This window comes from Cynara cardunculus (genome assembly GCF_001531365.2).
Source record: "Cynara cardunculus var. scolymus isolate 2C chromosome LG 2, CcrdV1, whole genome shotgun sequence".
Taxonomy (NCBI): Eukaryota; Viridiplantae; Streptophyta; class Magnoliopsida; order Asterales; family Asteraceae; genus Cynara; species Cynara cardunculus.
In genome coordinates, this window is record NC_037529.1 from 24,601,972 (window position 1) to 24,617,041 (window position 15,070).

General features: G+C 38.2%; 1 protein-coding gene across 1 annotated transcript in view; it reads left to right on the plus strand.

Moving 5' to 3' along the window:
* The first annotated feature begins 12,407 nt into the window (after positions 1 to 12,407).
* LOC112506016 overlaps positions 12,408 to 15,070 on the plus strand; it is a 4,212-nt gene continuing 1,549 nt past the window's right edge. Inside the window, exons 1-4 of the mRNA XM_025110046.1 lie at positions 12,408 to 12,733; positions 13,920 to 14,018; positions 14,100 to 14,258; positions 14,578 to 14,742. Coding sequence (XP_024965814.1) covers positions 12,521 to 12,733; positions 13,920 to 14,018; positions 14,100 to 14,258; positions 14,578 to 14,742 — 636 coding nt within the window. The 5' untranslated portion in view covers positions 12,408 to 12,520. The remainder of the gene's footprint in view (positions 12,734 to 13,919; positions 14,019 to 14,099; positions 14,259 to 14,577; positions 14,743 to 15,070) is intronic.

The window sequence follows — 15,070 nt, forward strand, 5'->3', positions numbered from 1 at the left end:
TGGCAAAAGACTCAAAAGAAGCGCGACTGAAAATAATCACAGAAAGATTATTCATGTGCTACATCGACTGAGAGTTTTTGAATGAGAAGATCAATGTTTCAAAAGTTTACAAAGAAAAGTCTGAAGATTAATTCTGAAGATCCTTTGAAGATCACATYTTGTACATTGTTTCTGACAATCACTGTTCTACTTTGTCAAAAGAGAAGATCATCGCGGTTCTACATTCGAGGGGGDGAATGCTAGAAGATCTTTCTCAACAGTTGATTACTTGAAGATTTCTTTTGAAAATGGCATATTGTACTTTTTGTTTCAAAGTTCAAACAGAACTTAAAGTGCAGAATTTCTTTCAAGTCTGAATACAAAGGGGGAGAATGCTAGGACTGAAAATCAGTATTAAATTGTATTCGTCTTGAAAGTTAAATATTGTCTATAATTGTAAAAGTCATCGTGTTTGACTTTTCTTATAGGAGTTTGACTTTGACTTGTGTTTAGAGATAGACCATATAAATAGGAGTTTGTCTTGTAATTAGAGTAGAAGAGAGCTTATTGTATATTCATATTACGTAAATAAGAGGTTTGACTGAGCTTTGATGTTTGACTTTTCCTCTCAACTATCATATACATGTTCTTAATGTTCTTACAAGATAAATCATAGATATGCCATTGTTGTGAAGATAACATGAAGATTGATCAGTGAATTGTGGGACAAACAGTAACAAGTAGAACAAAATATATGAAGAAAGCTTACGGAAGGCTTTCATCTATGTAAGAGTTCATAGGCTGTCTTCTTGAATCTTTTCACGATCGGCGATCGGTTTTGAGTGAAATAACCGGTGTTGACAGCTTCAGCCCAGAATTGAGTAGGGAGATGAGATTCGCTGAGCATTGATCGAACAGCCTTAATGATTGTTCAATTTTGTCTTTCAGCGACCCCATTCTGTTGAGGAATTCTCACTGAAGAAAAGTTGTGAGAGATTCCCTTGTCCTCAAAGAAGGTATCCATAGTACTATTTTTGAATTCAGTGCCATGGTCACTTCTGATAGATCGTACTTTAACATTGTTTAGTACTTCTATCTTTTTGATGAACGAAATGATTTCTTCAGGTGCTTCATCCTTGGATCTAAGAAAGAATTCTCAAGTGTACCTGGCATACTCATAAATAATGACAAGTGTGAACTTCTTTCCAGCTAGGGATTGCACGTTGACTAGACCAAAGAGATCCATATGCAATAGCTGAAGAGGCGAAGTTACTGACGAGATTTGCTTCGACTTGAAGCTAGCTCTTATGTGTTTTCCTTTTTCACATGCGGAGCAAAGAGATTCCTTTGCAAACGAGTGTTGAGGAAGACCAGTGACAAGATCATTTCTTGACAGCTCACTGAGTGTCTTGAAGTTGAGATGAGATAGCCATTTGTGCCATAACCAGTTAATATCTGATGAGGCTTTGGAGAAAAAGCATTTATTCTTTGTGAGAGAAGAATTCATATTGATGATGTATACATTCTCTACACGAGTACCAGTTAGAGCAACTTTATCATCTTTATCAAGAACATGACATGAATTCTTTGAGAATTTAACTGTGTAATCTTTATCACACAATTGACTGATGCTAAGAAGATTGTGCTTCAGTCCTTCAACATATGCAAAGCGTTTGAAAGTTGTTTCACCATTGGTAATATACCAAAACCTTTGGTATATCCTTTTCCATTTCCACCGAAGGTTACGGAAGGTTCTCTTTTTTTTCTTTGAAATGAGTTAGAAGAGATTTATCTCCAGTCGTATGTCTTGAACATCCGCTGTCGAGATACCATATGCATTTGAAATCCTATACAAGGAAACAAAATAAGAATGCTATTGGTACCCAGCTATTGGGGTCCAGCTTTGTTAGAGGCTTCATCATCTTATGCTGAAAAACCAGCATCAGTAGATGGCATCACCGAACCTGAAGAGGTTTGAGTGGAAAGAGGAACAACCTCTGACACTACTAAGGTAGTTTCAGTAGAAGTCTTCATTGAGCTTGATAGAGAGGCTTCAGTGGTTGGGACTACAACGTCTGATGCTGAAGACTTTTTAGCAGAAGTTGTTTTCACTGAGCCTGAAGAAGAGGCTTCAGTGGTTTTCTTCACCTTGGTTGCTAGAGCAGCCTTTGTGGATGATTTCTCCTTGGTTGATTTCTTAGCCTTGGCTACTTTCTTGCCCTTAGCTGGCGAACCAACTTTGGCGGCAGAAGGACACTTGCTGGCAATACGTGTTTTCTCACCACAGTGTTTACACTTCCTAAAGCTAAGAGTAGCTTTAGGGCCAGGAAGTATTAGACTAGAAGCGGGACCAGCTCCAAGAATTCCCTTCTTATTGGTTCTAGGAGGAACCTTTGAGGAATTGGATTCCTTAGGTGAAAAGTTAACCTTGAGCTGTGACTTGGATTTCTAATGGAATTCAGATTTCCTAGTCCCTGAAGAGGAAGAAGCTTTACAAGCTGAAGGAATAGACCTAGATCTATTAGACTTGTTAGATTTCTTGGGAAGAGATGTCGTGACAATGGATTTACCTTTGTCTTTGCACCCAGAATCGAAGGAGTTCCTTCAAGATGACTCTCAGTAAAAGAAGAGGACTGAGGGGAAGAAGTGCTGGGAATAGAAGAGACGAAGGTACCAAACTTGAGCATGGACCTGTCTTTAACATATTCTTCCTGATAATAGGAGAATCCTAGACCAATTGTTATCTTTGCAGGCATATGAGCGTTAATGATCTCAGAGGCCTTGATGGAAGCTTTGCACCACCCTTCAATGGTAGCTTTCTCGGCCTTGAGTTTAGCGATTGCTCGCTCAAGTTCAGCGATAGCCTTCTCAAGTTCAACAGTGATGGTTTGGTTTACAATAACCTGATCTTTAAGATTTTCCTCGACAGAGGTCAGTTCTTTGATCTTAGAATGGAAAATCTTCAATTGGTCTTGAAGATCAACGTTATGCATTTCTGGTTTCGATTTGCCATTGAGGGCATTGTAAAGGTCAACCGTCAGCGTATCTAGTGCAGAAAGACTAGAAAAAGAGGGTTCATTCAGGATACATACCTGAGTAGAAGAAGAAGATGGCTCAGAGGAAGTAGATGCAGATGAAATGCTTCTGAAGATCCTTCATCTGCATCTATGGCCATCAAACAGACATAGGCTTTATCCTCTTCATCTGAGGATAATTCATCGGATGACTCAGGCCAGTCATGCTCTTCAGCAATAAAGCCTTTAGCCTTTCACTGGTTGTTCATCTTCTTGTACTTCTTCTTCAGTTTTGAGTATTTCTTATCTTTGGTCCTGAAGGAGGAAGGAGCTTTAGAAGATGACATCGCAGTCTTCTTTGATCTGCATTCACCTACAAAGTGTCAGGGCTGGTGACAGTTGTAGCAGACAGCTAAAGCCTTGTCTATTCTTTCAGACTTTGGCTTTTTCCTGAGGGACAGTTGAGGAGATATGCGGAAGTTGCTCTTACTTGCGAACCTCCTAAATGACTTAGTCAAGAGTGCCAGGGACTCATCAAAATTTGTTAAATCAGATTCTGGAATGTGCTCAGAGATAGAAGAATCTATCTCCGTGATAACAACGGGAGGAAGGGAAGAAACAAAAGGGGTAGAAGTTTCAATTGAAGAAGCTTCAGTGATCAAAGCCAAATGAGAGCTTTTCATTTCCCTGGTCTCTTTTACAATATTCCTTTTTAGTTGACGAGATTGCTCATGGTTAAGCAGAATCCCGTATAAAGTAGAAAGAGAAAGAATGGACATGTCATTTGACATCTTGAGACACATGGAAAAGGTGTCCCAAGACTCAGGAAGGCATTCTAGAAACTTGGTTAAAGTTTCAGAATTATAATATTCCCTGCCAACAGCCCTTAGATCAATAAGAAGGCAGTTAAATCTTTGATGTACTTCAGACAGCGTCTCAGACTTTCCACAGAGAAAGCTTTCATACTGTCTTACTAGATTGATCTTTCTGGTCTCTTGAACCTGAGTGGTTCCTTCATATTGGACACAATGTGTGTCCCACATGGATTTAGAAGTTCTGAGTTTCATCACTGAGTGATAAATCTCATCAGAAAGAGACATAACTATTATAGATCGAGCACGCGTGTCTATAGCTATTTTTTTCTTGTCCTCATCGCTCCATTGATGTGGGAGCTTTGGAATCTGCCGTTCAGGAATCACTGCAGTCGTAGCTGTTGCTGGAATAGCCGGAGCAATAGCAAATGGAATATATGGTCCATTTTCTATATAATGTGGAATTTCAGGATCCACACCTTCCAGAAAGAGGGACATCCGGTTTTTCCAGAGACTAAAATTGTCACGGACAAGCCGGGGAGGTTTGGCAAGAGAGCCATTATCTTGTGTGTGTGTGTTTGTAATTTGTAAAGTCATTTGTAAGCGGTAAAGTTATCTAAGAAAGGAGATAAACTAGTACTGAAAACAGCTAAAAGAAAGAGAGAGAGAGAGAGAGAGAGAGAGAGAGAGAGAGAGAAAGAACTGCTCTGATACCACTTGTTGGTCCCTTGAAGGTCTACAAGAAGAGTAAAATAGTTTGTAGAAGGGAGGATGAATACAAACTTAATATTTCCAAATTTAAAATATATATTGATAAAGAAGATTAATACAAATTTTACAAGATTGTTTGCGGAAAGATAAGGTGATAAAAACCTATCTAAACAATCTTTAGTTACACACTAAATCTTAGCAAATACAAGAAAAGAAATGTTGTAGAGAAGATCCTTTACTTAAGCTAAAAAAATATGCTTGAAGTAAGAATTAGGGTTAGAGAAGATCCCAGTGCATTAAATGTTCATTTATACCCAGTGCATTAAATGTTCATTTAATGCAATATGATAGGGTTAGAGTGCGTGTCAAGCCTTAAGAGGAAGGCTTGTCCTTTGCTACAGTGATAGTACAAAAAACACTATTCAAGAGCAGACATCCTTACCTAAAGTTGGTGGAMAATAGAGTCGACTAGTCGGCTCCGTACCGTACTAACTTTCATAAGGGTATGGGTTTTGTCCTTTGTGTGCATAAGGACAAGACAACAACAATCGTGCTAGGCAAGCTTCCTTTGATCGTTGAATGCTGGAATGACCTGAAGGTCTCTTCATCATTCGCTGAAGCTTGAGCAACCTTCAAACATATGTAGACAGGCTTGTAATCAGTGAATACCGCTTCAGATCACGTACTCGCCAATCTCTAATCTTCAGTTTTAGTGTTCGACGTTTGCTGAAGGTTCTTTGGTGTGACTGTTGTCTTCTTGAAGTATTGTTGTCTCTGATAGATTTACAATGCAAGCTCTTCAGCGATCACTGAACATGCTCAGTGGAGATCGCTGGAATTGAAAAGACATAAACATAAATACAACGTATAAGTGAAAAGGGATTATCATCAGATCACTGAGAGAGAGGATCAACACCCCTCGTGCCTAGTATGATACCCTCTCCTCATTTCTCATCTCTGAGAAATTTGTCCATGGAAAGATTGACCAGACCTTATTTCTTAGGAAAGTTAAGGATCACATCATTCAAGTCCAAATATACGTTGATGATATTATATTTGGTTCCACTAATCCTTCTTTGTGTTTTCGGTTTGCTGATCGCATGAAGAAAGAATATCAGATGAGTATGATAGGAGAACTAACCTATTTTCTAGGTCTTCAGATCAAGTAATCAGATAAAGGTATCTTTATCAACCAAAGTAAGTATGTCAGAGATATGCTGAAAAAGTTTGATCTATCAAACAGCTTATCTATGAAAACTCCGATGGCTTCTCCTCTCTCACTAAACAAGGATCCAAACAAAAAGTATGTAAACGTTACTGTTTATAGAGGAATGATCGGGTCTCTGCTGTATTTCACATGTCGTCCATATATCATGTACTCTATCGGTCTATATGCACTATATCAATCTGAACCTAAGGAATCCCATCTGATTGCTGTAAAACGCATATTCAGATACCTCAAGGGAACTCCTAACTTGGGTCTCTGGTATCCCAAGGGTTCAGGTTTTGACCTGATAGGTTATTCGGATAGTGATTTTGCATGACGCAAAATTGATAGGAAAAGCACCACTGGAGGCTGTCAGCTTCTAGGTGGAAAGTTGGTAAGCTGGACAAGTAAAAATCAAAATTTTGTGTCCACATCAACTGTTGAAGCTGAATATGTTGCCGCTGGAAGTTGTTGTGCCCAAGTTCTTTGGATGAAAAACCATCTTAACGACTATGATCTTCAGTTTTCCAAGATTCCTATCTATTGTGATAACACCAGTGGTATAGCTATTACAAACAATCCTGTTCTTCACTCCAAGACCAAACGTATTGAGATCCGATATCATTTTATCTGAGATCATGTTATGAATGGTAATATTGAATTTCACTTTATTTCAACTAATTACCAACTCGCTGACCTTTTACAAAGCCTCTTGATGAGACAAGATTTAACATCTTGATCAACAAACTTGGAATGATTCAGTGTTCTTATTATATCATTGAACTCTTGAGTAGATATATTTTCTCTCTCTAAGGTATGTATACTTATTCCCTCTTTTTCAAAATTTAAAACAATCACTGAACCTTTTCTTATTCAATGATAAAAATGTTTTAAAAGATTTGTTTCAGTGTTACTTCCATCCTGAACCATTTAAGCAAGTATATCTATCTCTCTAAGATATACTTTTCTTTTCTTAAAACAAAAACCATCATTGAACCTTTTCTCATTCAGTGATCAATGTTTTAAAAGATAAAATTTCTTCAGTGATTCTTTTTATCACTGAACCTTTTCAAAAACTTTTCATATTCTTCAGTATATGTTTTTGAATAACTTAAATTTTTTGTTTAAAAGGAAATGAAAAATGAAAGGTCTTATGATGTCATTTTTTTTAAACGATACGATTTTTTTTGAGACACACGTACCGTTCTGACACACGCGACCCCTCTAAATTCCATCAAATCGTGGATGAGAACGTGCCAACTTTTTCATCATTGCACAACTTTTAAGTCGTATTTTCCTCTCCCCTCTTTCCTTTCCTCTCTCCTTTTATCTATAAATATGAGACCTATCCTCTCATTTTTGCCTTATGCTTACAAATACTTTTGTCGAACTTCTTCCTCAAAAACATTTGCATGCAAGAACTCAAAGAACTCTCAAAAACCTTCAACCTTCTTCTTCTTCTAAGAATCACAGGTTGATAACCCTTTCTTTCTTATTTTGATATGATTTTCTTCTAAGAAACTTATGTTATGTTATTTAAGATCTTGTTCTCTTAAACAACTAACATAAAGATTATTAACACATTCTTATACTTGGTTACAATCTAAAGTTTCTATACACTTAATCTTCTTGAAAAACCCCAATTTTTCTTTGTAGATTTTTCAAAAGAAGTTTTAATGTTTCAAAACATAGAGTTTACATTTATATCTTGGATTTCTAAAAAATCTGTTATTATTTATTTTATTTTATTTATAACAGAAATGTCTGCCAAGAACGTGAACTTCTCCATTGACGAAGTGTCTTTCAAGCCCAACAATCATGTGGCGCTTCTAGACATTCCGGCCAATAAATCATACGACGAGGATGCTGCTAGATTCCTTAAAAACTCTCCAATCTCCTTTGTTATCTCCCATGAACATGTCATGGTGAAAGAAGCCCTTCAACAGTTTTGGCTCACTGCTGTAGTGGTGCAAGAGACTGACAAGACTTGTAAACCGGTGGAAAAAAATTCCTTCACCTTTAACAGGATGACCGTCAGTTTCGGTGTAGCCACACTGAGGATCGCTCTCCATCTACCAAAGGGTCCCTATGCCAGTGAACCTTCCACTGAAGATATCATCTCCTACTTAGATGATATTGGCTATGCCTGGCCAACAAAGAAGAACTCCAGCGATCCACTCAAGTCGCTCTCGAAGATTGAGAAGAACCACATGTCAGCAGTATGGCAATATTTGTTTTCAAATTTCATTCAATGTATGGAAGGCAAAACTGGTGGCAAGATCAAGCATCCAGAGTTGCATTGAATATTGGCGTTTCTATCATTCACAAGAAGCCAATCAACTTTGTTGGCGTTATCTTTGAAGACATGGTGTTGAAGTTGAACAAGCGCCAAAGGGAAAAAGTGGTACCTTACACCAGATTTCAATCTACGGTGTTTGCTAAGTTCGTTAGCAACAAGTACTCCACGGAAGGTAACCTAGATATCTGCAGGCTTGGATCCAGAATCTTGGATCATAAGCCTAAATCTGAAGATGTTGCTACTTCCTCCCTTCTACCTCGCAGCACACATTGCAATACTTCTTCATCTTCTGCAACTGTGCCTGCATATCCTTCTTCTTAATTTTCTCCAACTGTGCTGTTATGTCCTTCTTTCCTTGCTCCGATGGTCAAGACTATGGAAACCCCCCCCCCCCAAAGTCTATCCCAACCACCACCACCCTCTCTTCTAGAAGATCCTCCTCATAAACCACGCTTGGTTCTCCATCGAGGGCCAAGAAAGCCAAAAATGGGATAACCACATCTCTGGTTGTTACCTCTCAAAAGGTTCCAGTCATTGAAACAAGCCTTAACCCCGAGGCAACTTCAGTTGTAACCCCTCCTAGCTCTTCAGTGATTTCTTCGGTCACTGTCGTACATGTGGCTTCTCTCCCAACCACCTAAGTGACCCAAATCACTGAAGGTGTGAATATCAGCATAGCCAATGTTGATCATCCACTTTCACCTCTCTCAGCCATCTTTTCTTCTCCTCCTTCTTTGGTCTCGAGACATGTTAGTCATTCATCATTGATTGTCCTCACTGATGAGGAAGAAATCACCAAAGGAATTGAGGTTGCTTCTCACGAAACACCTCAATCAATGGAAGCCTGTCCTCTCGAAGGCAACCAAGAGAGAACCAGCATCAATCCTTCAAATGGTGCTTGTGACCCCTCAGGTAATCTTCCAACCTACCCCTTTATTTCTTCTAACCCCGAGCTATCTTATGCTCAACCTTCTTCGTGTTCAGGTCCTTGCGATGAAGGAACGCCAACCATGGAAGAAGACTACAACATGGCTAATGACGTGAAGTTGATTATCCCGGCAATAGAGATTGTCTTAATCAAAATGGACCAAGTCCATACAGACATGCCTCTGAGGGATGATATTTCCTCTGACCTCTCAACTGTCAAAGCTTACGTCAATGACGTAAAGAAACTACTATCTACGATGCAAGCTGATGTACGCACCAACACTGAGGCTATCTCTACTCTCAACAGCAAAGCCGATGAAGCGCAGGATCAAGTTACCAAGCATGGTGAGATGATGCACCGGATACTGGATCTTCTCCAACGTCCAGTGCTGGTTCCTACACCCTCCTTCACAGCTATGGATTTCCTATCACTGGATTAAGCTCTCGAAGTCGGTCTTCTTAAACTTGATCTCTGCTCGTGCTTGAATAGAGAATGGACATTATAGCTTTAAGTCTTGATAATCTCTTATCTCGTCATGCTGTTGACAAAGATGGGGATAAAGACGTGGTTGTTGTTGTCCCTACAACACCAGCTGATGCTGAAGCTGAGGTTTTTGATGATGCCGTCAGAGCTGATGCTCAAGCTCAAGACGAATAACTTCCTATCACCCCTGCAGCTGATGAGGAAGATGAAGCTGAAGATGACGATGACTCTCCATCCCTTTCTGATGCAGGAAAAGATCTTTGTGGTGATGATGATGAAGGCGACGATGAAAACGACTTCACCATTAAATACCACAAACCAGCCAGCGCTCTGAAAGGAGTCTCTTTCATGGATTCATCATCCCAAGGGGAGAAGGAGAAAGAAAAAGAGAAAGAGACTTCCACAAAGAACCAAAACACCTCCTCCAAAGACAAAGGTGTTGCTGAAGAAGGAAATCTGAAAGTTCTCTTAAAACCTGTTGTACCTCAAGAATATACTGAATCCTCCAGGTTTGCCATAGTCACCTCCCTATTTCAACTCTCTTATACTATTCCTTCTACTTCATGTGGTCTTCTAGAGGAATGGGTACCTGAAAACCCAACTTCTAGTGTTTTTAACGATCAACAGATGACTCAGCTTAAGGAGTCACTCGACCAAACTAGAGTAAACATTTCTCTCTGTACCTCTAGTTGTGGTGAGTTTGACTTCCTTATAGAAGCTGAAAGACTCGAAGCACTCAAGGCTGAGGAAGAACTCCAAATTCAACGACAACAGACTGAGGACAGCCTCAAGCTGGCCAAGTCTCTTGGTTCTCAAGTTCTTCCAAAGTAAATGTCTAAAAAGATAGTGAATGCTGTCAAGGCCCAAGCTAAATTGCTTTCAATTGCAGAAGCTGAACATTAGAAAGTAATGAAGTTGAATGACCGAGAAAAGAAATGGAGCGAATATCGTTTAAATAAATGAATAAGTCCTCATCACATCTCAATCAATGGACGAATGAAAAATGGTGGACTGCTCATCGCGATGTTCATCTCTAGAGCCAACCTTTGAAGCTGTTCCTGAGTATCCTTCCTACCTTGGACAATATGGCTACAGTGAATGGTTGGAAATCTGTTAAGCCATTCAACGCTCAAAGTCAAGGCACAAGTCAATAATTGAAAGCATCCTCAGCAAGCTGATCAAGATGTCCAAATTTGTTGTTGTACCTACAAATCTGACATTGATGAAAGATGGAAGAAGAAAACCTTCAGATCCTAATGATGGACCAACTCTGAGGAACGAACATGGAACAAAGTTCTCCCTGGAGGATGTCCTGAAGGATACGAAGAAGCCAAACATCTCTATGTTGAACCTATCTTTGCCAATGAAGGGTCCTTACACACCTAACACTGTGCATCTAAAGCCTGAGCTTGGATTCATATTCCTTGATTATGAAGGTGAACACAACTTTTAAAGAGTGTTTGAGCTCGATCTTTTTCTGATAGAACATCTTGATTATCTAAGATATTGGTTGGAAATGACCTTTATGGTGAGATGATAGACCGAAAGATCATAAAAGAATTTCTACCTTGAAATATGCTTGGAGAAGAAGTACCTAGTTACATTGACTTTAGCGGCTTAGATTAGTTAGAATTTTCTGTCTTGTAAATCAAATGAAGCTTGCCATGCATGATTGTTTTTGTCTTGTCCTTCCACACACAAAGGACAAACCCATACCCTCTCAAGAGTATAGTACTGTACGGAGCCGACTAGGCGACTCTAGTGTCCACCAACTCCATGAAAGGATGTCTGCTCGTGAATAGATAATACTACTATTCACTGTAGCAAAGAACAAGCTTCCTCTAAAAGCTTGATGCGTATTCTACCTCTTCTAAATTACATTTAATGTAATGGGTATAAATAACTGAGTGCTCTCTTCACTCATGCACAACACAACAAAACACATACATACGCTTATCTTCAAGCAAGTTAGAATTTCTCTCAAATTCTAAGGTTCATACACAAGAATAATACCTTTCTGTCTTTATCTTTTTCGGCAAATTTATTATATTTTTCTAAGTATAGCTGTGTGTAATTCTAGATTGTTTTAGATAGGTTTTCTTTACCTTTTCTATTTTTGCAAACAATCTGTAAAAATCTGTATTGATCTTTCTATATCAATATATATTTTTAAAAGTGAAAGTTTATGTGTTTGTATTCATACCCCCCCTTTTACAAACTATTCGCCTCTAAACTCTTGTAGATCTGGCTGGGACAACAACCCTCTACCACATTCACACGTGCATGCACAAAAGCATGCAAACACACACACACACACACACACATATATATATATATATATATATATAACATGTGTATGTAATATATTTTTTTGATTAACCAAGATATCCAACCCGTTATACAAGCCGACTAATCCCAGGACGACCACCTGTTTCGCAGATAGTCCGGAGTCACCGCATTTGAACCTCCGTGGGCAGGAGGGGATTTTTATTTCTCTTTGGATTTAAACCTAAGACCTCTAGTTACTTTTGACCTTTGGAAGCAAACTCAAACTAATTAGGCACCACATTTATGGTTAAAATTAAACTTTTCAAAGTATTTGTAATATTATAAGATACATAATATATAATATGCTTTTAAATTGTAAAAGAAAACTAAGAAAATATATAAAATGACTAGAATACCGCACATTTAATTAAACTTTACAAAAAAAATTAAAGGATCTTAGGAGAAGGGATCAAAACTCTGGGAAATTGACAAATGCCAGCGATCAAAATCGAGTTTATGAAATTTTGGGGTCATATCTTTTGAAAAATGCAAAAGTTAGGGACCGACGTTGAACTTTACTATTATTTTTAAGATATTGTTGGTTTTTGTATGATATCCAAGCGTCGATCACATGGGTGGTTAACTAGAGATTCGGAGAGTTTGTTACCAAGACGTACGACATTGATTCCGGAAAGAAAACATCTCCGATTGTTGGATAATTGTAGCGTTGCGGTGGCATTAATGGCGTCCGGCGCTGCTCATTTTGGTTCATTCTCGTAGCCTACTCCATTTTGTGTTTGTATCCTTGCTTGATCAGGCATGGCGTACCGTCGACGACAAGGAGTTTCTAGGTCTTCGACGTTTAAGGAAGAGATTTATCATCCTCCGAACAATGACGCCTCCTCTTCCTCCTCTGTCATCACCTCTCCGTCATCATCTCTCGCCTCTCAGGCGATTCGAGCTTCTATCGCTCACCGAAGTTCTTCTCTCTCCTCTGGTTATGCCAATTCGGCATTTCAAGACAGATCCAAGGTTTTCTATACTTTTTATCTTCTACCCCAAACAATTCTGCGTAGAAATAAAATGAACCCCATTTTAGGATTTTTTTTTTCGTTTTTCCTTAGCCACATTCATGTATGATTATGAAACAAAGTTACTTAAGTAACTTCCCTATTTGTAACCAAGGCATTATGAATTAAGAATCCTTACGAGCCAGAATTTTGCAACATTTCTAGCTCAAGTTTTTTTGCACGCAGGTTTGTGTTTCCTTTCAATAAATTAATTTTATAAAAATTAGGATGAAACTTATAGCTATTTACAAAATATGAGGTTTTAGAAACCTAATAATTCCGTAAACTTCATGACATCATTGAACTCTTGGCTACTTTATTTGTATGCATTTTTGAACTTAATCATCTTCTTTAACTGTTCATATATTGTCTACAAAACTAGGTTACATATTTGTTTCTTGAATCTTATTTATATAATGTGAAGAAAATGAAAATGCATGTATATGTGACTTGTAAAAATTATAAATGGAGGAAAATGGTATAAACGGCTAGCTACTCAGTGCCCTCTGGCCCTGTGACAGCTGTGGTACAATAGGCTAGTAGCCATTTTCTTTCTGCTTATATGATTGCAGATACCTGTTAAATGTTAACGAAGGGATCTGCTAAATATGACTACATATCAACGAGAAGTATCCCGGACCCTACCTCTCTATGTGTGATAAACTTGGTTGGCATAGTTTGGTTATATCAATGAAAAAGATGAAAGAACCAGACGCGTTTGGGTGTTTTAGCTAGGATGATAGTCAACACCCTCATTTACCCAAACCCTTACGGGTGATAACCAACACTCTCATTTACTTAGCAGTAAAATTCTAGTATATCAAAACAGTATCGGTTGCAATAATTTATCTCGTAAGCTCTAAAAAGGTAAGACTCTTGGTCCTTGCCATCTCTCTTACCGGGTACGATTTTGGTCATTGCCATATACATCTAGTAACGTAATTGACCAGTAAACGTTTACCGGGCAAGTGTTAGGTAAATGACCCTTTAATCCAAATAATTTGAAACTCAGTCTCTACATGCAGACATATTTGCTGAATGTTACTACCTCCGTCCTAAAATAATTGCAATATCTGAAATGACGTATAGTTAATGAAAATGTTGGTGTAAAATTACAAGGAATGATTTGTTCTTTAACTTGTTATCAGGAAGGGATTACCATTGTAGACAAGAGAACTCACAATATCAAAGAAGTTTGCGAGCAGAACATATTTGCTGAATGTTACTACCTCCGCCCTAAAATAATTGCAATATCTGAAACGACTTATAGTTAATGAAAATGTTGGTGAAAAATGACAGGAATGATGTGTTCTTTAACTTGTTATCAGGAAGGGATTACCATTGCAGACAAGAGAACTCACGATATCAAAGAAGTTTGCGAGCAGAACAAGAAAACTGAAACAAATCATGAAGAATTTGGTATGCAGAATGATTGGCAGGATGCTAGACCAACAAACCATGTGCATCAACTCAAGGCATCTCGCGACGTAAGGTGGCAAATGTGTGATTGCATATGATCAATTATATGAAATTTTTTGTTGAGTTTGTCTCTACATAAGAAGTTGGATTGACATCCTAACTTTATCACCCCTGGCCGGTAATGTCCTATTCAAAAGTAGGGTCCCGTTGTGGGATGCACACATATTGTTTTCCAACCTAGAAGGGTATGGATTTAGGATGCACACATATTCAAAAGGGATGTGGGAATCATTTACTCAAAACGCATTGCATTATCACCTTCACATGTTTTTTTTTCTTGGGCCTTCATAATTGATTCTAGTTGTTGCTATTTGCTTGGCGCCACAGGTAGCCATTGCAACAGCAGCTAAAGCGAAGCTTCTTCTTCGGGAGATTAAAACTGTTGAAGCAGACTTAGCTTTCGCAAAACAAAGAAGTTCTCAGCTAGAAGAAGAAAATAAAATGCTTCGAGAGGCTCGTGAAAAAGGAGACCACCCTGGAGATGATGACATGGTATACTATTTTCATAAAAACAATCACCTGCACCCATTTTTCATGTCCCCTCCGTTCTGCCAATCATTATGAGACTCATCTTTTTTCATCTAAATATATATGTTTAAGTTAGGGGAGTGCTAATGGCGCCCCTTGATAGGGGTGTTGAATGCATGAGGATTTGAAATTGCTTTAACAACTATCAAAATATCAAACTCAATCATCATATTATATTTTATTACTATTATTATAATTATAATTATTGTTATATATATATATTACATATCTATAAATATATTGTATATTATCATTATAAATATTTTAAGTTATATTATATAACTATTGTTAT